General features: G+C 36.9%; 1 protein-coding gene across 1 annotated transcript in view; it reads left to right on the plus strand.

Annotated features, from left to right (window-relative positions):
* Positions 1-27,682, plus strand: part of RGS7 (regulator of G protein signaling 7) — a gene marked incomplete at its 5' end in the record, with an annotated part of 604,742 nt that overhangs the window by 404,722 nt on the left and 172,338 nt on the right. Inside the window, one exon of the mRNA XM_082833652.1 lies at positions 21,753-21,803. Within this exon, the coding sequence (XP_082689778.1) occupies positions 21,753-21,803 (51 nt within the window). The remainder of the gene's footprint in view (positions 1-21,752; positions 21,804-27,682) is intronic.

Below are 27,682 nucleotides of genomic sequence, written 5' to 3' on the forward strand. Positions count from 1 at the left end.
GTTACTCTACCCCATAAGGATCTCATTCAGATTCGATGGAGAAATCAAAAGCTTTAGACAAGCAAAAGCTAAGAGAATTCAGCACCACCAAACCAGCTCTACAACAAATGCTAAAGCACCTCCTCTAAGTGGGAAACACAAGAGAAGAAAAGGACTTACAAAAACAAACCCAAAACAATTAAGAAAATGGTAATAGGAACATACATATCGATAATTACCTTAAACATGAATGTATTAAATGCTCCAACCAAAAGATACAGGCTTGCTGAATGGATACAAAAACAAGACCCATATATATGCTGTCTACAAGAGACCCACTTCAGACAGAGGGACACATACAGACTGAAAGTGAGGGAATGGAAAAGATATTCCATGCAAATGGAAATCAAAAGAAAGCTGGAGTAGCAATATTCATATCAGGTAAAATAGACTTTAAAATAAAAAATGTTACAAGAGACAAGGAAGGACAATATATAATGATCAAGGGATCAATCCAAGAAGAAAATATAACAATTATAAATATATATGCACCGAACACAGGAGCGCCTCAATACCTAAGGCAACAGCTAACAGCTCTAAAACAGGAAATCAACAGTAGCACAGTAATAGTGGGGGACTTTAACACCTCATTTACACAAATCAACAGATCATCGAAACAGAAAATTAACAAGGAAACACAAGCTTTAAATGACACAATAGACCAGATAGATTTAATTGATATTTATAGGACATTCCATCCAAAAACAGCAGATTACACTTTCTTCTCAAGTGTGCATGGAACATTCTCCAGGATAGATCACATCTTGGGTCACAAATCAAGCCTCAGAAAATTGAAATCATATCAAGCACCTTTTCTAACCACAACGCTATGAGATTAGAAATGAATTACAGGGAAAAACACGTAAAAAACACAAACACACGGAGGCTAAACAATACGTTACTAAATAACCAAGAGATCACTGAAGAAATCAAAGAGGAAATCAAAAAATACCTAGAGACAAATGACAATGGAAACATGACAATCCAAAACCTATGCGATGCAGCAAAAGCAGTTACAAGAGGGAAGTTTATAGCTATACAGGTCTACCTCAAAAAAAAAAGAAAAATCTCTAACAAACAATCTAACCTTACACCTAAAGGAACTAGAGAAAGAAGAACAAACAAAACCCAAAGTTAGGAGAAGGAAAGAAATCATAAAGATCAGAGCAGAAATAAATGAAATAGAAACAAAGAAAACAGTAGCAAAGATCAATAAAACTAAAAGATGGGTCTTTGAGAAGATAAACAAAATTGATAAACCATTAGCCAGATTCATCAAGAAAAAGAGAGGACTCAAATCAAGAAAATTAAAAATGAAAAAGAAGTTACAACAGACACCGCAGAAATACAAGGTATCCTAAGAGACTACTACAAGCAACTTTATGCCAATAAAATGGACAAACTGAAAGAAATGGACAAATTCTTAGAAAGGTATAACCTTCCAATACTGAACCAGGAAGAAATATAAAATATGAACAGACCAATTGCAAATAATGAAATTGAAACTGTGATTAAAAACCTTCCAACAGGGCTTCCCTGGTGGCGCAGTTGTTGAGAGTCCACCTGCCGATGCAGGGGACACGGGTTCATGCCTGGTCCGGGAAAATCCCACATGCCGTGGAGCGGCTGGGCCCGTGAGCCATGGCCGCTGAGCCTGTGGGTCCGGAGCCTGTGCTGCGCAACAGGAGAGGCCACAACAGTGAGAGGCCTGCGTACTGCAAAAAAAAAAAAAAAAAAAAAACCTTCCAACAAACAAAAGTCCAGGAGCAGATAGCTTCACAGGTGAATTCTATCAAGCATTTAGAAAACCAGTCATTCTCAAACTTCGAAAAAATTACAGAGGAAGGAAAACTCCCAAACTCATTCTATGAGGCCACAATCACCCTGATACCAAAACCAGACAAGGATACTACAAAAAAAGAAAATTACAGACCAAATCAGTGATGAATATAGATGCAAAAATCAACAAAATACTAGCAAACAGAATCCAGCAACACATTAAAAGGATCATACACCATGATCAAGAGGGATTTATCCCAGAGATGCAAGAATTCAATATACACAAATCAGTCAAGGTGATACACCATATTAACAATTTGAAGAATAAAAACCATATGATCATCTCAATAGATGCAGAAAAAGCTTTTGACAAAATTCAACACCCATTTATGATAAAAACTCTCCAGAAAGTGGGCACAGAGGGAACCTATTTCAACATAATAAAGGCCATATATGACAAAACCACAGCAAACATCATTCTCGATGGTAAAAAACTGAAAGCATTTCCTCTAAGACCAGGAACAAGACAAGGATATCTTCTGTCACTACTATTATTCAACATAGTTTTGGAAGTCCTAGCCATGGCAATCATAGAAGAAAAAGAAATAAAAGGAATCCAAATTGGAAAAGAAAAAGTAAAAGTGTCATTGTTTGCAGATGACATGATACTATACATAGAGAATCCTAAAGATGCCACCAGAAAACTACTAGAACTAATCAATGAATTTGGTAAAGTTGCAGGATACAAAATTAATGCACGGAAATCTCTTGCCTTCCTGTACACTAATGATCAAAAATCTGAAAGAGAAATTAAGGAAAAACTCCCATTTACCATTGCAACATAAAGAATGAAATACCTAGGAATAAACCTACCTAGGGATACAAAGACCTGTATGCAGAAAACTATAACACACTGATGAAAGAAATTAAAGATGATACCAACAGATGGAGAGATATACCATGTTCTTGGATTGGAAAAATCAATATTGTGAAAATGACTACACTACCCAAAGCAATCTACAGATTCAGTGCAAGCCCTATCAAATTACCAATGGCATTTTTTACAGGACTAGAAAAAATATCTTAAAATTTGTATGGAGACACAAAAGACTCAGAATAGCCAAAGCAGTCTTAAGGGGAAAAAACGGAGCTGGAGGAAACAGACTCCCTAACTTCAGACTATAGCATAAAGCTACCGTAATCAAGACAATATGGTACTGACACAAAAACAGAAATATACATCAATGGAACAAGATAGAAAGCCCAGAGGTAAACCCACACACCTATGGTCAACTGATCTATGACAAAGGAGGCAAGGATATACAATGGAGAAAAGGCAGTCTCTTCAGTAAGTGGTGCTGAGAAAATTGGACAGCTACATGTAAAAGAATGAAATTAGAATACTCCCTAACACCATATACAGAAATAAACTCAAAATGGATTAGAAACCTAAATGTAAGACTAGGCACTGTAAAAACTCTTAGAGGAAAACATAGGAAGAACAATCTTTGACATAAATCACAGCAAGATATTTTTTGATCCACCTCCTAGAGTAATGGAAATAAAAATAAACAAATGGTACCTAATGAAACTTAAAAGCTTTTGCACAGCAAAGGAAACCATAAACAAGACGAAAAGACAACCGTCAGAATGGGAGAAAATACTTGCAAATGAATCAATGGACAAAGGATTAATCTCCAAAATACATAAACAACTCATGCAGCTCAATATTAAAGAAACAAACAACCCAATCCAAAAATGGGCAGAAGACCTAAATAGACATTTCTCCAAAGATGACATACACGTGGCCAAGAAGCCATACAGATGGCCAAGAAGTACATGAAAAGCTGCTCAATATCACTAATTATTAGGGAAATGCAAATCAAAACTACAGTGAGGTATCACCTCACAGCAGTTAGAATGGGCATCATCAGAAAATCTACAAACAACAAATGCTGGAGAGGGTGTGGAGAAAAGGTAACCCTCTTGCACCATTTGTGGGAATGTAAATTGATACAAGCCACTATGGAGAACAGTATGGAGGTTCCTTAAAAACCTAAAAATAGAATTACCATATGACCCAGCAATCCCACTCCTGGGCATATACCCAGAGAAATCCATAGTTCAAAAGACACATGCACCCCAATGTTCATTGCAGCACTATTTACAATAGCCAGGTCATGGAAGCAACCTAAAAGCCCATCAACAGTCAAATGGGTAAAGAAGATGTGGTGCATATATATACAATGGAATATTACTCAGCCATAAAAGGGAACGAAACTGGGTCATTTGTAGAGACGTGGATGCATCTAGAGACTGTCATACAGAGTGAAGTTAGTCAGAAAGAGAAAAAGAAATATCGTATATTAACGCATATATGTGGAACCTAGAAAATGGTACAGATGAACCGGTATGCAGAGCAGAAATTGAGACACAGAAGTAGGGAAAAAACGTATGGACACCAAGGTGGGGGAAAGTGGCAGGGGGTGCGGGTTGTGGTGGTGGGATGATTGGGAGATTGGGATTGACATGTATACACTGATGTGTATAAAATGGATGACTAATAAGAAAAGTAAAAAATAAACTTACAAAAAAAAAGATAAGACAAAAATCAATGAAAATGAAACCAGAAAAACAATAAACAATAACAAAAAATGTATCTACAATCATTTGTATTATTTTTTAGAATCCACATATAATAGAAAGTAAAACTTGTGGTTACCAAAGGGGAGAAGGAAGTTGGAAGGGACAAATTAGGGTTATGGGATTAACAGATACAAGTTGCTATATATAACATAGCTAAGCAACAAGGATATACTGTATAGCACAGGAAATTATACCCATTATCTTATAATAACCTAGAGTGGAATAAAATATACAAAAATACTGAGTCACTATGCTATATACCTGGACCTAACACAATACTATAAATCAACTATACTTCAATAAAAAAGAATGTACATAACCACTAAAAAAAAAAAAGTACAATCTCAGTTTTATATTGATTACAAGTTAATTGATAATATTTTAGAAATATATTATTAAAATTAAAAAAATATTCTGGGTATTTTGCATGTCTAGTTTTCTATGTGAACATTAGAAACAGCTACTATAATTATAAAACCAAAATTCCATTCATATTATTAAGTTCTATATTATTGTAATTTATGTAGATTTAACTTTTTATAATAGGCCCCTTGAAAAAGTGACATTCTTTGAAGTCTTATTTGAGTTGTTGGATACTTTATTTATTTATTTATTTATTAACATTTTTATTGGAGTATAATTGATATACACTGTTGTGTTAGTTTCTGCTTTATAACAAAGTGAATCAGCTATATATATATACATATTTACCCATATCTCCTCCCTCTTGTGTCACCCTCCGACCCTCCCTACCCCACCTCTCTAGGTGGTCCCAAAACACCAAGCTGATCTCCCTGTGCTATGTGGCTGTTTCCCACTAGCTATCAGTTTTACATTTAGTAGTGTATATATGTCCATGCCACTCTCTCACTTTGTCCCAGTTTACCCTTCCCCTCCCCATGTCCTCAAGTCCATTCTCCATGTCTCTGTCTTTATTTGCTGTCCTGCCCCTACGTTCTTCAGAACCTTTTTTTTTTAGATATCATATATATGTGTTAGCATATGGTATTTGTTTTTCTCTTTCTGACTTACTTCACTCTATATGACCATATCTATGTCCACCAACCTCACTACAAATAACTCAGTGTTGTTTCTTTTTATGGCTGAGTAATATTCAATTGTATATATGTGCCACATCTTCTTTATCCATTAATCTGTCGATGGACACTTAGGTTGCTTCCATATCCTGGCTATCATAAATAGAGCTGCAATGAACATTGTGGTACATGACTCTTTTTGAATTATGGTTTTCTCAGGGTATATGCCCAGTAGTGGAATTCGTGGGTCGTATGGTAGTTCTATTTTTAGTTTTTTAAAGAACCTCCATACTGTTCTCCATAGTGGCTGTATCAATTTACATTCCCACCAACAGTGAAAGAGGGTTCCCTTTTCTCCACACCCTCTCCAGCATTTATTGTTTGTAGATTTTTTGATGATGGCCATGCTGAATGGTGTGAGGTGATACCTCATTGTAGTTTTGATTTGCATTTCTCTAATGACTAGTGATGTTGAGTATCCTTTCATGTGTTTGTTGGCAATCTGTATATCTTCTTTGGAGAAATGTCTATTTAGGTCTTCTGCCCATTTTTGGATTGGATTGTTTGTTTTTTTGATATTGAGCTGCATGAGTTGCTTGTATATTTTGGAGATTAATCCTATATCAGTTGTTTCTTTTGCAAATATATTCTCCCATTCTGCAGGTTAGCTTTTCATCTTGTTTATGGTTTCCTTTGCTGTGCAAAAGCTTTTAAGTTTCATTAGGTCCCATTTGTTTATTTTTGTTTTAACTTCCGTTTCTCTAGGAGGTGAGTCAAAAAGGATCTTGCTGTGATTTATGTCATAGAGTGTTCTGCCTATGTTTTCCTCTAAGAGTTTTATAGTCTCTGGCCTTACATTTAGGTCTTTAATCCAGTTTGAGTTAATTTTTGTGTATGGTGTTAGGGAGTGTTCTAATTTCATTCTTTTACATGTAGCTGTCCAGTTTTCCCGGAACCACTGTTGAAGAGGCTGTCTTTTCTCCATTATGTATTCTTGCCTCCTTTATCAAAGAAAATGTGACCATCTGTTTGCAGGTTTATCTCTGGGCATTCTATCCTGTCCATTGATCTGTATTTCTGTTTTTGTGCCAGTACCATCCTGTATTTTTTACTGTAGTTTGTAGTATACTCTGAAGTCAGGGAGCCTGATTCTTCAAGTTCCATTTTTCTTTCTCAAGATTGCTTTTGCTATTTGGGGTGTCTTGTGTTTCCATACAAATTGTGAAATTTTTTGTTCTAGTTCAGTGAAAAATGCTAGTGGTAGTTTGATAAGGATTGTCTTGAATATGTAGATTGCTTTAGGTAATATATTCATTTTCACAATGTTGATTCTTCCAATCCAAGAACACGGTGCATCTCCCCATCTGTTTGTATCACCTTTAATTCCCTTCATTAGTGTCTTATAGTTTTCTGCACACAGGTCTTTTGTCTCCCTAGGTAGGTTTATTCCTCGGTATTTTATTCTTTTTTTTGCAGTAGTAAATGGGAGTGTTTCTTTAATTTCTCTTTCCGATTTTTCATCATTAGTGTATAGGAAGGCATGAGATTTCAGTGCATTAATTTTGTATCATGCAACTTTACCAAATTCATTGATTAGCTCTAGTAGTTTTCTGATAGCATCTTTAGGATTCTCTATGTATAGTATCATGTCATCTGCAAACAGTGACAGTTTTACTTATTCTTTCTTATTTGGATTCCTTTTATTTCTTTTTCGTCTCTGATTGCTGTGGCTAAAACTTCAAATACTAAGTTGAATAATAGTGGTGAGAGTGGGCAACCTTGTCTTGTTCCTGATCTTAGTGGAAATGATTTCACTTTTTCACCATTGAGAACAATGTTGGCTGTGGGTTTGTCATATGTGGCCTTTATTATGTTAAGCTCCCTTTATGCCTCTTTCTGGAGGGTTTTTATCGTAAATCGGTGTTGACTTTTGTCAAAAGCTTTTTCTGCATCTATTTAGATGATTATATGGTTTTTCTCTTTCCATTTGTTAATTTGGTTTAGCACATTGATTGATTTGCATATATTGACGAAACCTTGCATTCCTGGGATAAACCCCACTTGATCATGTTGTATGATCCTTTTAATGTGCTGTTGGATTCTCTTTGCTAGTATGTTGTTGAGGATTTTTGCATCTATGTTCATCAGTGATATTGACCTTTAGATTTCTTTCTTAGTGACATCTTTGTCTGGTCAAATCTGAATGAGATCCTTTCTGGGTATAATCTTAGTTTTAGGTTTTTCTCTTTCATCACTTTAAATATGTCCTGCCACTCCCTTCTGGCTTGTAGTGTTTCTGCTGAAAGTTCAGCTGTTAACCTTATGAGGATTCCCTTGTATGTTATTTGTTGCTTTTCCCTTGCTGCTTTTAATATTGTTTCTTTGTATTTAATTTTTATAGTTTGATTAATATGTGTCTTGGCGTGTTTCTCCTTGGGTTTATCCTGTATGGGCCTCTCTGTGCTTCCTGGACTTGATTAACTATTTCCTTTCCTATATCAGGGAAGTTTTCAACTATAGTCTCTTCAAATATTTTCTCAGTCCCTTTCTTTTTCTCTTCTTCTTCTGGGACCCATATTATTCAAACGTTGGTACGTTTAATGCTGTCCAAGAGGTCTCTGAGACTGTCCTCAATTCTTTTCATTATTTTTTCTTTATTCTGCTCTGTGGTAGTTATTTGCACTATTTTATCTTCCAGGTCAATCATCTGTTCTGCCTCAGTTATTCTGCTATTGATTCCTTCTGGCGAATGTTTAATTTCATTTATTGTGTTGTTCATCATTGTTTGTTTGCTCTTTAGTTCTTCTAGGTTCTTGTTAAACGTTTCTTGTATCTTCCCCATTCTATTTCCATGATTTTGTATCATCTTTACTATCATTACTCTGACGTCTTTTTCAGGTATACTGCCTATTTCCTCTTCATTTATTTGGTCTTGTGGGTTTTACCTTGCTCCTTCATCTGCTGTGTATTTCTCTGTCTTCTCATTTTGCTTAACTTACTGTGTTTGGGGTCTCCTTTTTGCTGGCTGCAGGTTTGTAGTTCCCATTGCTTTTGGTGTTTGCCCCCAGTGGGTAAGGTTCTTTCACTGGGTTGTGGAGGTTTCCTTGTGGAGGGGAGTGGTGCCTGTGTTCTGGTGGATGAGGCTCGATCTTGTCTTTGGTGGGCAGGACCATGTCTTGTGGTGTGTTTGGGGGTGTCTGTGAACTTTCTATGATTTTAGGCAGCTTCTCTGCTTATGGGTGTGGTTGTGTTCCTGTCTTGCCAGTTGTTTGGCATAGGGTGTCCAGCACTATAGCTTGCTGGTTGTTGAGTGGAGCTGTGTCTTTGCATTGAGATGGGGATCTCTGAGAGAGCTTTCACCATTTGATATTATGTCGAGCCAGGAGGTCTCTGGTGGACCAATGTCCTGAACTCGGCTCTCCCACCTCAGAAGCTTAGGCCTGACACCTGATTGGAACACCAAGACCCTGTCAGCTACACGGCTCAGAAGAAAAGGGAGGAAAAAAAAGAAAGAAAAAATTAATTATTTAAAGTTATTAAAATAAAAAACTTTTTTAAATTATTAAAATAAGAAAGTAATAAAAACAAAAAGCAAGCCAGAAAGAAGAGAGCAACCAAACCAAAAACAAATCCACCAATTCTAACAAGGGCTAAAAACTATACTAAAAAGAAAAAAAAGGACACACAGAACCCTACGACAAATGGTAAAAGCAAATCTATGCAGAGAAAATCACACAAAGAAGCATACACATACACACTCACAAAAGGAGAAAAAGGAAATATATATATATATATATATACAAGAAAAAAAGGAAGAGAGCAACCAAATCAATAAACAAATCTACCAATGATCATAAGTTCTAAATACTAAACTAAGGTAAAGATAAAACCAGAAACAAATTAGATGCAGAAAGCAAACTCCAAGTCTACAATTGGTTCCAGCCTCCACTGCCTCAGTTTCAGGATGATTCCTTGTCTATTCAGGTATTCCACAGATGCAGGGTACATCAAGTTGATTGTGGAGCTTTAATCCGCTGCTCCTGAGGCTGATGGGAGAGATTTCCCTTTCTCTTCTTTGTTCGCACAGCTCCTGGGGCTCAGCTTTGGATTTGGCCCCGCCTCTGCGTGTAGGTCACCTGAGGCCATCTGTTCCCTGCCCAGACAGGACAGGGTTAAAGTATGAGCTGATTAGGGGCTCTGGCTCACTCAGGCCAGGGGGAGGGAGCAGTACAGAATGTAGGTCGAGCCCGCAGTGGCAGAGGCTGGCATGATGTTGCAACAGCTGAGGCGTGCTGTGTGTTCTCCTGGGGAAGTTGTCCCTGGATCACAGGACCCTGACAGTGGTGGGCTGCACAGGCTCCCTGGTGGGGAGGTGTAGATAGTGCCCTGTGCTTGCACACAGGCTTCTTGGTAGCTGCAGCAGCAGCCTTAGCGTTTCATGCCCATCTCTGGTGTCCACGCTGATAGCCACGGCCCGCCCCCATCTCTGGAGCTCGTTTAGGTGGTGCTCTGAATCCCCTCTCCTCGTGCACCCCAAAACAATGGTCTCTTACCTCTTAGGCAGGTCCAGACCATTTCCCAGACTCCATCCTGGCTAGCTGTGGCTCACTAGCCCCCTTCAGGCTGTGTTCACGCAACCAACCCCAGTCCTCTCCCTGGGATCTGACCTCCGAAGCCCAAGCCTCAGCTCCCAGCCCCCACACAACCCAGCGGGTGAGCAGACAAGCCTCTCAGGCTGGTGAGTGCTGGTCGGCAACCATCCTCTGTGTGGGAATCTCTCCACTTTGCCCTCTGCACCCCTGGTGCTGCGCTCTCCTCCATGGCTCTGAAGCTTCCTCCCCCCGCCCAACCCCAGTCTCCACCAGTGAAGGGGCTTCCTAGTGTGTGGAAACTTTTCCTCCTTCACAGCTCCCTCCCAGAGGTGCAGGTCCTGTCCTATTCTTTTATCTCTGTTTTTTTTCTTTTTTCTTTTGTCCCACCCAGGTATGTGGGGAGTTCCTTGCCTTTTTGGTCTTCTGCCAGCATTCAATAGGTGTTCTGTAGACGTTGTTCCACATGTAGGTGTATTTTTGACGTATTTGTGGGGAGGAAAGTGATTTCCATGTCTTACTCCTCCACCATCTTGAAGGTCCCTCCCATCTCTTTAATTTTCAGATTCAGGTTATGTTTACAAAGGCCCATATTTTCTGTGATTCTACTTTTGGTTCAGGGCCATAGCACTCTGGGTAAGAACCTGGAAAGAAAATGTAATCAACCACATAATTTGCTTTTGCCATCATATCTACAAATGCATTTAAATGTCCTCTTTTCTTTAAAGTGTTGTAGACCAAGACTTAAAATGTGTTCCATGTTTAGCAAAAGGAATAATATCTGTTTTAATTATTACTCTGGATTTCAGGGATGTTATTAGCTATGGAAGACTGTAAGACATGCTTTTACATTATAACTTTGACCCAGTTTCAATCTGTGACCAGAAGATAATTTTAATTCTATGAAAACTGGATAATCTTTTCTAAATAAAGCTGATATATAAAAATCCAGGCATAACAATAATCAATTGGATGTTATTCATTTTAGAAAATAAATTCTTTCCTTAAAAAGATACACACTCATATAAAAACACCCAATTGCATATACACCATGAGGTTCTTTTGCATAGCTCTTTTACTACACATGAAGTGTGTCTTTATTCACACACACAAAAATGTATTCAGTCTTTCAGGAATATAATAATTTCATAGAACAAAATTTATATTTATAACAAAGCAGAATAGCATGCTTATTTCATCCACAATTTGACATGCTTTTGAGCTCCACCTCCTCTCTCTTTTCTGCTTTTTTTTCTGATAGAAATATAAAAGCTAAAGAACTCAAGGCAACTGTGGTTTAACCTGTTGGTTTGTCTGCCAAGTAATCATTCTTTCTGGAAACTCTTTCCATCTATGCCTCCCACCAGCACAGCTGTGTTTATGATCCCACCTTTCTTACCACAGTTGACTGATACAGGAATGAGTACCTTCCCCAAACTAAGGCCCTCCATCAGAAATTAGGAGCTGTGACTACAAAATTTTAGCCTCAAACTACCTGCTTCCTTCAGTGAAGGAGATGTAAACCCAGGAAGTATGAGCCCTTAGGACCCACTTTGTGGATGAGAAACAGCAGAGACTGTTTTTTAGAGAGAAATACATCCAGAGAGGAACCACAAGGAACTCTCATGTCATCAGAGTCCTGTTTCCATTTTTCCTTGAGGCCCAAATGTATCCTTTCCCTTTGGTCCAGGATACCTTTTAGCAAATTCCTTAATTAATTTGTTTATTTTTTATACTTCCCTCAAAGACTGTTCTTTGTAATCATAAGTGTCCTAATGAAAGAACTCAAATTTTATTGTTATTGATATATTAATCTGAGATATTAGCAAGAAAGTGTCAATGGAGACTCTTCAAAACACTGAGAATAGAAGTACCACATGATCCAGCGATTCCACTTCTGGGTATTTATTTGAAGGAAACAAAAACACTTACTTGAAAAGATATCTGCACCCTCAAGTTCACTGCAGCATTATTTATAATAGCCAAGGTATGGAAACAACCTAAGTGTCCATAGATGGATGAATGGATAGAGAAAATGTGGTATGAGATATTATTCAACCATAAAAAAGAAGGAAATCTTGCCATTTGCAACAACATGGATGGACCTTGAGGGTATTCTGCTAAGGGAAATAAGTCAGACAGAAAAAGAGAAACACCAGATAATGTCACTTACAAGTGGAATCTAAAACAACAGCAACAAAAACCTGAACTCATAGATTCAGAGAACAAATGGGTGGTTGCCAGAGGCGGAGTTTGGGAGGGTGGGAGAAATGGTGTGAAGTGGGTGAAAGGTACAGACTTCAGTTATAAAAGAAGTAAGTCCAGGGGATGTAATGTACAATATATTGAATATAGTTAATAATACTGTATTGTATAATTAAAAGTTGCTAAGAGAGTAGATTGTAAAGGTCCTTGCCACAAGAAAAAAAAAAAACAACTTTGCAGCTATATGAGGTGATGGTTGTTAATTGGACTTATTGTGGTGATCATTTCATGGTATATACAAATACTGAATCATTATGTTGTACACCTGAAACTAATATAATGTTATATGTCAGTTAAAAAAAAGAATCAATGCCCTCCAGCCAAAGACCACCAGGAACACACCTATGATTGAACAAGTTGAGTTTATTACTCTTAAGCGAGAGAGAACACACACCCTAGGGAAGCCAAAGGATGTCTCAGTAACAAAGTGTTAGAAATAATCTATTACAGGATTTAGACTTTGGATGTCCTATTGGATCCTCAGACCTGACGATGGTTGTGCAGTTGCATTTAAGATGGGACAGGATACGTCAGCAAGCAGGAACACAAGTAATCATCAGAAACAAAACATTGTTTTCAGATATTAGCAATTACTTATTCTAAAGATTAAGGAAAGATTCAGTTCATTCTTTCAGCTTTACAAATGGGTAATATATCAGCTTACAAAAAAAACCTTTATTTTTTTAAATCTTAAAGAAATACTGCAGTAAAAATTAAACTGAATTAAATTATTTTTGCACCAAGAATTTTAAAAATTATGACAGCGATACACAAGAGTGTCATTAAATGTTGGATGGGAATGACTGTTGGGCTGATTTTTCAGTGTTTGGGGTCCTTTGTGCATAAAGTACATGTCTATAAACATTGAAGCTATACCTACAGTAAATGTTTAATAGTGATCTGTGTTAGAGCACTTTGAAGAGAATGAGGGAAATGTGATTAGTAAGACATCATTTCTTCCCTCAAAGGACTCACAGAAGAGTAAATCTGCTTCACTCCACATTCTTTCCTACTTGTCCCTAAAACTATAGGTCTACAGCAAGATTTTCATAGAAACTCAATAAATGTGCATTATATACTATTTAATGATGATGATGATAAACATTTATTGTTCCTATTTCAAGGAACCAAGAATAATGTTGGAAAAATATTTTCCAGATATACAGGATGTTATATTTAGTGAGAGATCCTGAGAATACTTAACCCATAAAAAACAGGGACTATTTATGGTATTTGTTAAATAAAATACATTCATATTGCCAGGACCATGTCTATGTGGTTCTGAGGGTTCAGCAAAGTATTTAGGCAGTGCAAAGAGCCTACTACTCATTTTCCTGAAAGAGAAATATTACAAAGGTCAATGTCTTTGCCTCAGGAATATTTGGAACCCTTCCATTGTGATTAAGAGCTAAATGTTTTCATTAAAAGCTCTAACAGAAATTACAAAAAGAAGGATTTTTGTTAAAGATACAAATCAAAATTGTAACATTTTGGTTGCTTACAAAGTCCTCATATATCATATTTGCAAACATTTCACAATATTTTTCTTTTGGTGAACCTCAGTTTCAGGTTCAGAGTGTGGATAGCTATAGTTGTCACTTGTAGGTGAGGATGTGCTCTAACTTGTAGAGGGTATATGGCCTGCAATGGAAGTATAGTAGGCTCTGCCCGGAGCATAGTCCAAGCCTTGTCACTCGGCATCAGACCAGACTTGGGGAAGTCCCTTTACTACTCAGGTCCATGGCATGGGTGAGGAAATAATATTGATGTCTAAATGTCTTTGATTCCTTTGCTTTAATTATGGATGGAGTGGTGAATTGATAGCCTTGAAAAGGGAAAATTATCACCGTGAAGGGTGATTACGGTAGCTGAAAATTACAGGCCAGTCAAATGTTCTTTATATGACCAATGCCATCGTTTTGTAAATTCTCTTAGAGTAGCATATGAGGAGGGGAATCTTGCTGTTTGTTCATCTAGTCTTTTAACATTTACTCATCACCTTTTATGCCAGGCACTGGTCTGGGTGCTTGAAATCCAAAGATGAATAACACACACCCTTACCTCCAAGGAACTCATGATGCAATGGGAAAGACAGACAAAAATTAACAAAAGATGATAAAACCATTGACAAGTGTAATGAATGATGAGGATATTAATAGGTCTTAGCGGAGAAAGACTTTACCTGGCAAGGTGAGATACGGATGAGCAGAGTAGGCTTCCTGGAATAGTTAATATATGAACTGAACTTTATGAAATCAGTTGGGATTAACCAAAGGAAAAAGAGGCAGAGACAGAATAGCATGAGCAAAGTCATGGAAATAAGAAACAATATGGCATGTGCAGAACTATGAGCAGTACATAAGGAACATTTTTGCTTTGCTTGTTTTGCTTGTTTTCATTGCAAATCATAGATTATGGGATTATACAATAATAAAGCTTCCACTGCTCCTGCTAAGTAGAGAGAACACATAATTTTGTAACTCTAAAAGTGTTAGGTGCCTCTAAGATTTCAAGACAAGAGTATGGGCACTGATCAGGGCTAAACTTTCCAGAAGTTGCAATCACAGAGACAAATTTACCTCTTAGGGCCGTGGTCCCCAACCTTTCTGGCATCAGGGACCGGTTTCATGGAAGACAGTTTTTCCATGGACCAGGGTGCAGGGGGATGGTTTCGGGACGATTCAAGAGCATTACATTTATTGTGTACTTTATTTCTATTATTATTACATTGTAATATATAATGAAATAATTATACAACTCACCATAATGCAGAATCAGTGGGAGCCCTGAGCTTGTTTTCCTGCAACTAGATAGTCCCACCTGGGGGTGATGGGAGACAGTGACACTCAAAGTGTGTTGCTTATGTTCAGTCTACTCCCCAACCTCATTTTGGTCGCTGTCACTGCAGAAAACCCTGCTTCACAGAGATAGGGCGTTGGGAATGGAAGCAGGCTTTTCAGTGCTTTTGTGGCAATCTCAGGATATTCCACCTTGACTTTAATCCAGAACGTATGGAGATTTGAAGTTGTCTCAAACATACTTTTAAGGCCACCGTCATTTGTGATCTCAAGCAGTTGATCCTCTTCTAGCACAGACAAAGTCGATTTCGCCTGGCTTATTCACAAATGGGTTGTGTATCCATTCCTTCCCAGTTCGGGGGTCTTTTGTGGTTAGGAAGTAATGCTCAAACTCTTCTGAAAGCTAAGATAGGTGATCATGCACCAGCTGGGAGAAAGAAGGCCCTGGCTCAGCCTCTTTCAAAACCTTTGCTAATGTTTGAAACATGTCAAAAATCCCAATGTTCTCTTGTCACCCCCATAATTCCAGTTTGGATTGAATGCAGCCACTTTATCTGTTGACTTGAACACCGTTGTTCTTCTCCCCTGAAGTGACAGATTGAGTTTGTTGAGCAGGTTGAATATGTCACACAAGTAAGCAAGTTTTGTGACCCATTCTATGTCACTGAAATGTGCTGCCAGTGGTGACTGTTTTTCTAAAGAAATCTCTGGAGTGGCTCTTGTAACTCAAAAACTCTGGCCAGTGATCTTCCTTTAGAAAGCCATCTCACTTCTGTGTGTAAGAGAAGATGTGTTGCTCTGCATCTATCTCCTCACAGAGCTGCACAAACAGACATGAGTTAAGGGCATGTACCTTAATGTGGTTGATAATTTTAATCACATCCTGCGAAATGTTGTTAAGTTCAGGTGACATTTTTTGACTAGCCAACATTTCTCTATGGATGACACAGTGCATAGACTCACATTCAGAAACAACCTCTTTGACCCGAGTAGTGAAACCAGAAAGCTATCCAGTCATGGCAGCCGCTCCATCCGTGCATATACCGACACAAAATGACCAATTCAGTTTTCCTGATATGTAACCATTCAAAGACTTGAATAGCTCTGCACCTGTGGTGTTAGTTGGCAACAAAAGTTCATGAAACACATCCTCATGCTCATCCTCCTGAAAAATATATCACAGAAAAGCAAGCATTGTTGCCTTGTTGTCAACATCGGTAGACTCATCAACTTAGATTGCATATCATGGTGACTCATTAATCCTCTCTAACAATTGTGCCTCAATATTCTCTGCTGTTTCATTAATTCATTTAGTTATGGTGCTAGCTGAAAGAGCACCAATTGTGCCACCTTTTGAACTGCAACCTCTCCTAAAAGTTCACGACAAATGTCCTTAGCAGCAGGCAGGATCAACTCTTCACCAATAGTAAAGGACTTCTTAGCTTTAGCAATGTGATTAGCCACTAAGAATGATGCTCTCAGTGCAGACACATTAGAGGAAGTGGTGGCCTTCAGCAATTGCTTCTGTTCTTCCTGTTCACGTTTTTTTCTTTTGAAAAATTCCAAAGCCTTGTCTTTTAATGCAGGGTGCTTGGTCTCCATGTGGTGAAGCAGTTTTCAAGGTTTCATGGGTTTGTTGGATAGCCGGTTGCTGCATATTATACAAAGTGGGCTTGGAGAATGTGAATCACCTGTTGCAATGAACCCGTAAATTAAGTAGGACTCTTGATATTTTCTTTTAAATGCAGCTTTCTTTTTGTTGGCAGTCTTAGAATCTTCTACTCTTTCACCATTGGGTCTTTCCCCTTTCCAAAGAAGCTCTCTAACGACGTTTGTTTTTTACTCTTTTTGGCTAGGGTTAGCTTGTGGGCTTACCAAAACTGTGACTGAGACAGGTGTGCAGTGAGGGAAAGAGAGGCAGAGAGAAGTGGTAAATAAAATAATGGGAGGGCCACGCGCAGACTAAAGTAAGTGTCGGATTCTGACTTATACCCTGCCACCAGATGCAGCTGTACAATTGAAGTACATCAAGTCACTTGCCACTATAAAGCCTGCCACCAGATGCAGCTTAATTGTCACTTGCCACTCACTGATAGGGTTTTTTTTTTTTTTTTGGCTATGTTGGGTCTTCATTGCTGTGTGCAGGCTTTCTCTAGTTGCGGTGAGCAGGGGCTACTCTTCATTGTGGTGCACGGGCTTCTCATTGTGGAGGCTTCTCTTGTTGTGGAGCATGGGCTCTAGGCGTGCAGGCTTCAGTAGTTGTGGCTCATGGACTCTCTAGAGCACAGGCTCAGTAGTTGTGGTGCATGGGCTTTGTTGCTCCGTGGCACATGAGATCTTCCCACACCAGGGTTCAAACACGTGTCCCCTGCATTGGCAGGCAAATTCTTAACCACTGCACCACCAGGGAAGTCCCACAGATAGGGTTTTGACATGAGTCTGCAAGCAACTGATTTATTATGGTCTCTGTACAGTCAAACCTCTCTGCTAATGATAATCTGTATTTGCAGCCGCTCCCCAGCGCTAGCACCACCACTTCAGCTCTACCTCAGATCATCAGGCATTAGATTCTCATAATGAGTGCACAACTTAGATCCCTGGCATGCGCAGTTCACAGTAGGGTTCGCGCTCCTATGAGAATCTAATGCCACCGCTGATCTGACAGGAGGCGGAGCTCAGGCAGTAATGCGAGCGATGGGAAGCGGCTGTAAATAACGATGAAGCTTTGCTCGCCCGTTGCTCACCTCCTGCTGTGTGGCACAGTTCCTAACAGGCCATGGACCGGTATTGGTCTGTGGCCCAGGGTTTGGGGATCCCTGTCTTAGGGTATAAGATACTGTTGCATCTCTTAACTAGTTTCACATTTTTTTTAAAGAAATAAAGCCAAACAAAACATCCTGCTTGTTACTCTGATGTCCTCAGTATAAAGATAAATGAAATTAGAACACACCATAACACCATACACAAAAATAAACTCAAAATGGATTAAAGACCTAAATGTAAAGCCAGACACTATTAAACTCTTAGAGGAAAACATAGGCAGAAAACTCCATGATATAAATCACAGCAAGATCCTTTTTGACTCACCTCCTAGAGAAATGGAAATAAAAACAAAAGTAAACAAATGGGACCTAATGAAACCTAAAAGCTTTTGCACAGCAAAGGAGACCATAAACAAGATGAAAAGACAACCCTCAGAAAGGGAGAAAATATTTTCAAATGAAGCAACTGACAAAGGATTAATCTCCAAAATTTACAAGGAGCTCATGCAGCTCGATATCAGAAAAACAAACAACCCAATCCAAAAATGGGCAGAAGACCTAAATAGACATTTCTCCAAAGAAGATATACAGATTGCCAACAAACACATGAAAGAATGCTCAACATCATAATCATTAGAGAAATGCAAATCAAAACTACAATGAGATATCATCTCACACCGGTCAGAATGGCCATCATCAAAAAATCTACAAACAATAAATGCTGGAGAGGGTGTGGAGAAAAGGGAGCTCTCTTGCAGTGTTGGTGGGAATGTAAATTGATACAGCCACTATGGAGAACAGTATGGAGGTTCCTTAAAAAACTAAAAATAGAACTACCATACGACCCATGAATTCCACTACTGGGCATATACCCTGAGAAAACCATAATTCAAAAAGAGTCATGTACCACAATGTTCACTGCAGCTCTATTTACAATAGCCAGGACATGGAAGCAACCTAAGTGACCATCAACAGATGAATGGATAAAGAAGATGTGGCACATATATACAATGGAATATTACTCAGCCATAAAAAGAAATGAAATTGAGTTTTTTGTAGTGAGGTGGATGAACCTAGAGTCTGTCATACAGCGTGAAGTAAGTCAGAAAGAGAAAAACAAATACCGTATGCTAACACATATATATGGAATCTAAGGGGGAAAAATGGTCATGAAGAACCTAAGGGCAAGACGGGAATAAAGACGCAGACGTACTAGAGAATGGAGTTGAGGATATGAGGAGGGGGAAGGGTAAGCTGGGGCAAAGTGAGAGAGTGGCATGAACATATATATACACTACCAAATGTAAAATAGATAGCTAGTGGGAAGCAGCCGCATAGCACAGGGAGATCAGCTCAGTGCTTTGTGACCACCTAGAGTGCTGGGATAGGGAGGGTGGGAGGGAAGGAGATGCAAGAGGGAAGAGATATGGGGATATATGTATATGTATAACTGATTCACTTTGTTATAAAGCAGAAACTAACCACCATTGTAAAGCAATTATACCCCAATAAAGATGTTAAAAAAAAAAAGATAAATGGAACTCTAAAGTGTCCTGGATATGTACATTTGTACACGGAAATTTTAGCAGATCTGCCACTTATTTTTTAAAGATAAAGCTGAGAAATTGGGAGAAAGGGGCAATTCCTTTCTACACCCCTCCTGGCCATAAACCCATTTGAATCAGTTTTTAACATTACTATGATAGCATTTCTCTTTCAATCTTTTGGTTCCATAAGATGCTGGAATTTTTTTTCTCCCTTTCTCTGTCTCTGCCTCTCTCAACTGGGAGTTAAGGTCTTGCTGTCATAGATGCATAATAGATGAGTATGGTGAACTGGATTTACATTTGACAATAAAATAATTGATAATGTGTTAAAACCATACATATATTGGGTGATCACACAACAATAAAACCACTATAATGATACTGACAGGTAATCACATTGGCTCTTTTACAGTGAACTGAGACCACCACTGTGACAGAAATACCCAAAACTAGGCCAGGAAAATAAGTTTCTTGTTTCCTGAATTAAATGTAATTTCAAATTAGACTGCTTTGTATTTCTTTCTGTTTGGGAAAGGGTGGGGGGAGAGGGAGAAAGAGAGAGGGAGACAGAAGAAAATTTTTTTTAAATAACACTTTTCTGAAGGTATTTTAAAATCACTTTTCACATTAAGAAAAAATTATAGTCCTGGAACCAATATTTGGCTCTCTTCAAGAGTAGAAATTTTCCAGTGGCTGCTCATATATTTTCCCCAAATAGATGCTCAAATGTGAAAAACGAGCAGGGCGCCTGGAGATAGCTAATAATATTTAGGTACCTGGAATTCTACATTGGTCAAGTAACACATTTGAAAAACTGAGTTTCCCCTTTTATAAAAGGGAAGACCATGCCTCAAGATAACTTAGGCTGTAAGTAATAAGTTAAGCACAACATTCTGCAACATCTGTGTTCTTATGAATGGTTTCCCCTCCTTCCTTCCCTCAGAGCTTCCTTAGGATCTAGTTGAAGTCATCCTCTCAAATGCAGTTAAATCAACGGCAGTTGTCAAGGAACAGTTATAAAAGAATACAAGTTAGATTCAATACTTGAAGTTAATATTTTTTAAATGCATGCATATTGAAATTGATGTTGGGTGTAACTGTTTTCATAAGTTTTAGGACATTATTGTCAAGCTTGGTGATTAAGTTTATTTTGAAATTAATTTTGAACTATTCTGCTTTAAGCAACTAGAATTATTTGGCCATTGTTAATATCACTCATTTGCCAGGTCTCAGGTGGGTAGGCTACAACTGTACCCAGTCTCCAAGAGAGGTAGAAATGGAATTTCAGTTCACACAAAATTTCATTCATGCAGCCCTGATACAGCTTACTAAGTATATGTAACTATTTACATGATATATTTTTTGCAGTTTTATGTAGAAATGAATTATGCTGAGAGCCAAATTAAACAGAAATGAACATCTCAGGTAAATCAGCGCCTCTCCTGAATCTCCCATTTCTGCTTATATTTTCACCATTCCGTTCATTCCTAATGCTCCTGGACTGTAAACTTTGAGTCCTCTTAATTTTCCCACTTGCCAACCCCAGACCTAGTCACAAGGTCCTAGAACAAGTCTAATTTTGTTCTAATTCACATGTACACTGAACTAGCTCAGGGCCTTATCCTTTCAATCTTGGATCACAACCCACTAGAAATGTTAGCTGCCCTACTTTCCTTTTGACCAGCCTACGGCTCTCCACACACATTGCCAAAGGTGAGGGTCAAGGGAAGTTCTGTTGTGTAAATGAATCTTGAGTGTCTTGAAAATAGTGGAAAGGCCTTTCAGTCAAAGAAAATAGTATTATAAAGACACAATACTATAACAACACAAATTTGTTGCCAAAAACTGACAACCAATTTGGGTTGGCTTGAGAGTAGATACAGGGACTGGATGGGGAAAACCAGAAATGAGACAGTTATCATCTTATAAAGTATTGGTTATGCCATGCTAAGAATTGTGCTTGAAACATAGTGGGCACTCAATAAACATTCATTAAATGAATAAATCAATGAATCACTTTATCCACTACTAGTATATTAAATCTTTATGTTTAAACATTTCATATTTAATAATTGACTAGATTGCACCTTGGCTCACTGAAGAAAAACAATGTATTCACGCTCTGTTTTCAATACTTCATATGTGGCTGATCTTTAATCTGTTATTGTAACAACTAGAAACATTCCTACTCTTATGAGTGCTAAATGTTGAGTTCTTAAGGTTAACATATATAAATAGATGTTCATATATATGTATATATATATGTGTGTTTCTTTTTCTCTTTTTTCAGGGTCAGACATTGTTCAATGGTTAATAAAGAACTTAACCATAGAAGATCCAGGTAAATAAATAATTTTCCCATCGATAAAAGTATTTTCTTTGTGGTTTTAAGAAATATGTTTTTTCAGGGCTAACATGACAAGCAAGCAAACCTGAAAAATTATAATTACATTTTAACTATGTTTTTCCCATTTATACAGATTTTATGGTAGTCAATGTATATTTAACTAAATTTTATTTAGTTTACTTTAACATTTTTTCAATATATAATGTCCTATTTTATAACATTTGATTCAGGTGATTAGCGACTGTTAGAATGGATGAGCAGTATACATGTCCATAAATAATTATACATATAATTTATAGCAAGTGATTATGAAATAATGAAATTTCTCTTCTGAAAACACATAGAACTAAATCTCATTAATTTATAATTTTACCTTAACTCCATTTTTGCATGAGGTTTGAAAACAATGTTATTTGTAATTCCAATTTTTTATCATGCTTACATTATGTTTTTAATACCCTTATTGCAGCCATGGACTCATTTATTGTGGTGGACATTTTCTGTATTCTGCAACGCAAAACCAATGTCCACAATTTGAGAACAGTTTCTGCCAGCACACTTCTTCATTGCCTAGAACATATTCTGAATTGTGAGGAATTTAATGACTTTAAAGAAATATCATGTAAAAGCCTTCATGTGTGGCTAATATTTCACATCACTGAAATAAAAGTGAGATTATTTTGTTTAGAGAAGATGCTGAAAAAAACAAAAGAAAATAACATAAAAATTGGGATTACAGTGACAGAATGACATAATAGAGAAAGATGGCAATACACTAGCTATACAGACACTATTCCTTCAATTTAAAAAAAAAATTGTTACGGCTTTTACTCCTGCTTCTGGTGATTACCACCTTAGAATGATTTAGAAATAATAGTACATGGAGATGCAAAGTTTTTATTTTTACTCATTTTGAGCTAACTTTATAAGGCCGTGCCACCAGAAAATATACTTCTAATTCTGTAAAAAATGTCTGTGTACATCCCCTGATCACTTGGTATATGATCTTTTAAAATACTTATTCTATCAAGTTAAACAGGAATAAAACAAGTAAGTAAGGATGAAGCAGCTACTGCCAGCATCAAATTATTACTAGGTGAAAAAAGGAGATAATTATTGAGAAAGGAAGCCACGGTCTTGACAGTTTTACCTTTCAGCCTCAGCTCAGTGGCGTTCCTGACTTTATAAACTGTAGCACCAGACAAAAGACTCCAGTGCTAAGAAAACACTGGCACAGTCACAGAAAACCAGGGAACTACTGATTTGCAAAGAATATCATTTCTCAAAAGGTGAAGTAGATACAAAAGAGTAGTTCTTTTGCAAATTAAGACTGAAAGTGTACTTCAGTAATAGTCTGAGAAACAGGGAAAATATACAGGTATAATATGCTAGTAAGAAACACTCGTTGTTTATAATTTATATAAGAAATATCATTTTAGCTATAATGTATATGAAAAACTGATTTTATTTGCTTGTTCAACCGTTTAAGGAAGTTGTAAAGCTTCATTAGAAGGTATATAAAAAGATAAAATCAATTATATCTGGGAAAGAACATTCATGATTTTCAGTCATATTTATGACAGGCTGAAAAATTAGTTTTTGGTTGGTTGGTATGGAGTGAAAAATTCTGTGCTGGATTTTAAGAAGCATTGATGATTGTTCTGAAGATATAACAGATTTTGCACACAGAAAATGAATCAATCTGGGAGATGATTCTAGTTAAATACGATCAAGAATGTAGCTGACATCTACTTTGGTGGTTGCATGATTAATTTAATCATACCATTTTAGAACTGCTCATGAAGAGATAAGTAGTTATTATAAAGCTAGGTCTAATTTTAACTTCATAAATTATCTGAAGATATTTAAATATAAAAGAGAAACCCATGCCAGGCTTCTATGTTGTGCTTATTTGGTGATCAAGTGGTTGTTTGAAGAACTCTAGGGGTCATTTGAAGTTCTAGATCAATAATTTGTTGAAAGAGAATTTTGTGGCAAGTTGGAAGAAAAGACTAATGCTTTGGTATGGGAGCAGGTTCTGGTGATCCATTTAGAGACGGGGAGAGGATTGCATGATCTTCAGGGACTTCTGAGGGAAAGGGGTTGCATAATCCAACACCAGTATATATTTACATATACATACCAAATTTTCCTTTTACATTCATTCAACGATGGACAGTTAGGTTGCTTCCATATCCTGGCTATTGTAAATGATGCTGCAATGAACATTGGGGTGCAAATATCTTTTTGAGTTAGTGTTTTTGTTTCCTTTGGATAAATTCCCACAAGGGGAATTGCTGAATCATATGGTAGTTCCATTTTTAATTTTTTTTTTTTTGCGGTACGCGGGCCTCTCACTGTTGTGGCCTCTCCCGTTGCAGAGCACAGGCTCCAGACGCGCAGGCTCAGCAGCCATGGCTCACGGGCCCAGCCGCTCCGCGGCATGTGGGATTTTCCCGGACCGGGGCACGAACCTGTGTCCCCTGCATCGGCAGGCGGACTCTCAACCACTGTGCCACCAGGGAAGCCCTATTTTTAATTTTTTGAGGAACTTCCATAATGTTTTTCATAGTGTCTGCATCAGTTAACACCAACAGTGCACAATGGTTTCCTTTTCTCCACAACCTTGCCAACATTTGTTATTTATTATCTTTTTGCTAATAGCCATTCTGACAGGTGTGAGGTGATATCTCATTGTGTTTTTGATTTACATTTCCCTGATGATTGGTGATGTTGAGCATCTTTTTCAAGTACCTGTTGTGGACATCTGTATGTGTTCTTGGAAAAATGACTATTCAGATCATCTGCCCATTTTTAATCAGATTTTTTTGTTATTGAATCCTTTATATATTTTGAATATTAACACTTACCAGATATATGATTTGCAAATATCTTCTCCCATTCAGTAGGTTGCCTTTTCATTTTGATGATGGTTTCCTTCACTGAGCAAAAGATTTTGTTTGATCTAGTCCCATTTGTTTATTTTTGCTTTTGTGTCCCTTACCTTTGGGGTCAGGTCCACCAAAACATCACTGAGATCTATGTCAGTGAGTTTACCACCTATGTTTTCTTCTAGGAATTTTATGATTTCTGGTCTTACACTCAAGTCTTTAATCCATTTTGAATTAGTTTTTATGTATGATATAAGATAGTAATCTAGTTTTGCCCTTTCACATGTGGCTGTCTAGTTTCTCCAACACCATTTAATGACATTTCATGACACCAAAATAATGTCATTTCTTTCTTTTATGTGTTTGGCTCATTGGTAGTAAATTAATTGACCATATATTTGTGGGTTTATTTATGGACTGTCAATTCTGTTCCATTGATCTGTGTGTCTGTTTTTGTGTCAATACCATACTCTTTTGATTAATATGGCTTTGTGATATAGTTTGAAATTAGGACGCTCGATACCTCAGGTTTTGTTCATTGTTCTCAAGCTTGTTTTTGCTATTTGGGATCCCTTGTGTTTCCATACAAATTTTAGAAGTATTTGTTCTAGTTCTACAAAATATATCTTTGGAATTTTTATAAGGATTTCATTGAATCTGTAGATTGCTTTGGCTATTAGGGGCATTTTAACAATATTAATTCTTCCAATTCATGAGCATGGAATATCTTTCCATTTATTTGTGTCTTCAGTTTCTTTCCTCAGTGTCTTATAGTTCTCAGTGTACAGGTATTTCACTTCCTTGGTTAAATTTATTCCTACGTATTTTAATTTTTTTGATGCAATTGAAAATGGGATTGTTTTCTTCATTTATCTTTCTGATAGTTTGTTAGTAGTGTATAGAAACACAACAGATTTCTGTATATTAATTCTTTATCCTGAAACTTTACAGAATTCATTTATTAGTTCTAATAGTTTTTTGGTGTAGTCTTAGGATTTTCTATATATAGTATCATGTAAACTGAAAACAGTGACAGTTTTACTTCTTCCTATCCAATTTGGATGCCTTTTATTTATTTTTCTTGCCTAACTGCTGTGGCTAGGACTTCAATACAATGTTGAATAAAAGTGGCAAGAGTAGACATCCTTGTCTTGTGTCTGATCTTAGAGGAAAAGTTTTCAGCTTTTCTCTGTTCAGTATGATGTTAATTGTGGGTTTGTCATATATGACCTTTATTATGTTGAGGTACATTCCCTCAATATGCCCTTACTTGAGCATTTTTGCATAAATTGATGTTGAATTTTGTCAAATGTTTTTCTGCAACTATCAGGATGATCATATGATTTTCTATGTTCACCAAGGATTTTGGATTGTAACTTTCTTTCTTGTGATGACCTTGTCTGATTTTGGTATCAGGGTAATGCCAGCTTTTTGAAATGTGTTTGGAAGGTTTCCTTTCTCTTCAATTTTTTGGAAGAATTTAAGAAGGATCGATATTAAATTTTTGAATGTTTTGTAGAATTCACCAGTAAAATCTACTGGTCATGGGCTTTTGTTTGTTGGGAGATTTTTAAATTACTGTTTTAATTTCCCTACTAGTAATCAGTCTATTAAGATTTTCTATTTCTTCATGATTCAGTCTTAGAAGATTGTATATTTCTAAAAATTTATCCATTTCTTCTAGACTGTCCAATTTGTTTACATATACTTGTTTGTAGCAGTCCTTATGATTCTTTATTTTTCTGTGGTATCAGTTTTAAATTCTCCTTTTTAATCTCTGATTTTATTTGTTTGAGTCCTCTCTCTTTTTTTCGTGGTTAGTCTAGCTACTTTGTTGATTTTATCTTTTCAAAAACCAGCTCCTTGTTTCATTGGTGTTTTCTATGGTTTTTTTTAATCTCTACTTCACTTATTTCCACTCTGATCTTTATTATTTCATGTATTCTACTAATTTTACCTTTGTTCTTTTTATAATTCCTTTAGGTGTAAAGTCAGATTGTTTATTTGAGATATTATTGTTATGAGGTAGGAGTGTATTGCTATGAAATTCTCTCTTTGAACTGATTTTCTGCATCCCATAGACTTTGCTATGTCATATTTATGTTCTCATTTCTCTTTAGGTATTTTTTTTTCTTCTTTTGATTTCTTTGATTATCCATTGATACTTTGGTATCAATTTTATTTAATTAGATTTAATTATAGATTTTATTTAATCACCATTTTTTGTGTTTTTTCTCTTTATTTCCTTGTGATTGTTTTCTAGTTTCATACAATTATGGTAAAAGAAAATACTTGACATAATTTCAATCTTCTTGAATTACTTGAGACTTGCTTTGCAATCTAACATGTGATCTATCCTGGATATTGTTCCGTATGCACTTGAGAAGAATATGTATTCTGTTGCTTTGAGATGAAACATATGTATCAGAATGTATATATCTCTTAAGTATATGATGTAAATGTGTCATTTACATCCACTGTTTCCTTATTTTGTCTAGATGATCTATGCATTGATTTAAGTAGGGTGTTAAAGTCCCCTACTATTGTTGTATTGCTTTCAATTTTTCAACTTAAGTCCATTAATATTTGCTTTATATATCTTGGTGCTCCTCTGTTGGGTTCATATACGTTTATAAAGGTTATATCTTCTTGCTGAATTGACCTATTTATCATTATGTAGTGTTCTTCTTTGTCTTTTATTATAGTTTTTGTTTAAAGCCTATTTTGTCTGATATGAGTATAACTACTCTTGCTTTCTTTTCATTTCCATATGCATGGAATATCTTTTTCCATCCCTTCACTGTAAGTCCATGTGTGTCCTTTCTTCTGAAGTGAGTCTCTTGTAGGCAACATATAGATGGGTCTTGTGTTTTAATCCATTCAGCTAGTCTGTGTCTTTTGATTATTGAATTTAGTCCATTTACATTAAAGTAAGTAGTGATAATCATGTATTTTGCCATTTTGTTTATTGTTTACTGGCTG

Source organism: Leucopleurus acutus (assembly GCF_964270905.1).
Source record: "Leucopleurus acutus genome assembly, chromosome: 2".
In the NCBI taxonomy this organism is placed as follows: Eukaryota; Metazoa; Chordata; class Mammalia; order Artiodactyla; family Delphinidae; genus Leucopleurus; species Leucopleurus acutus.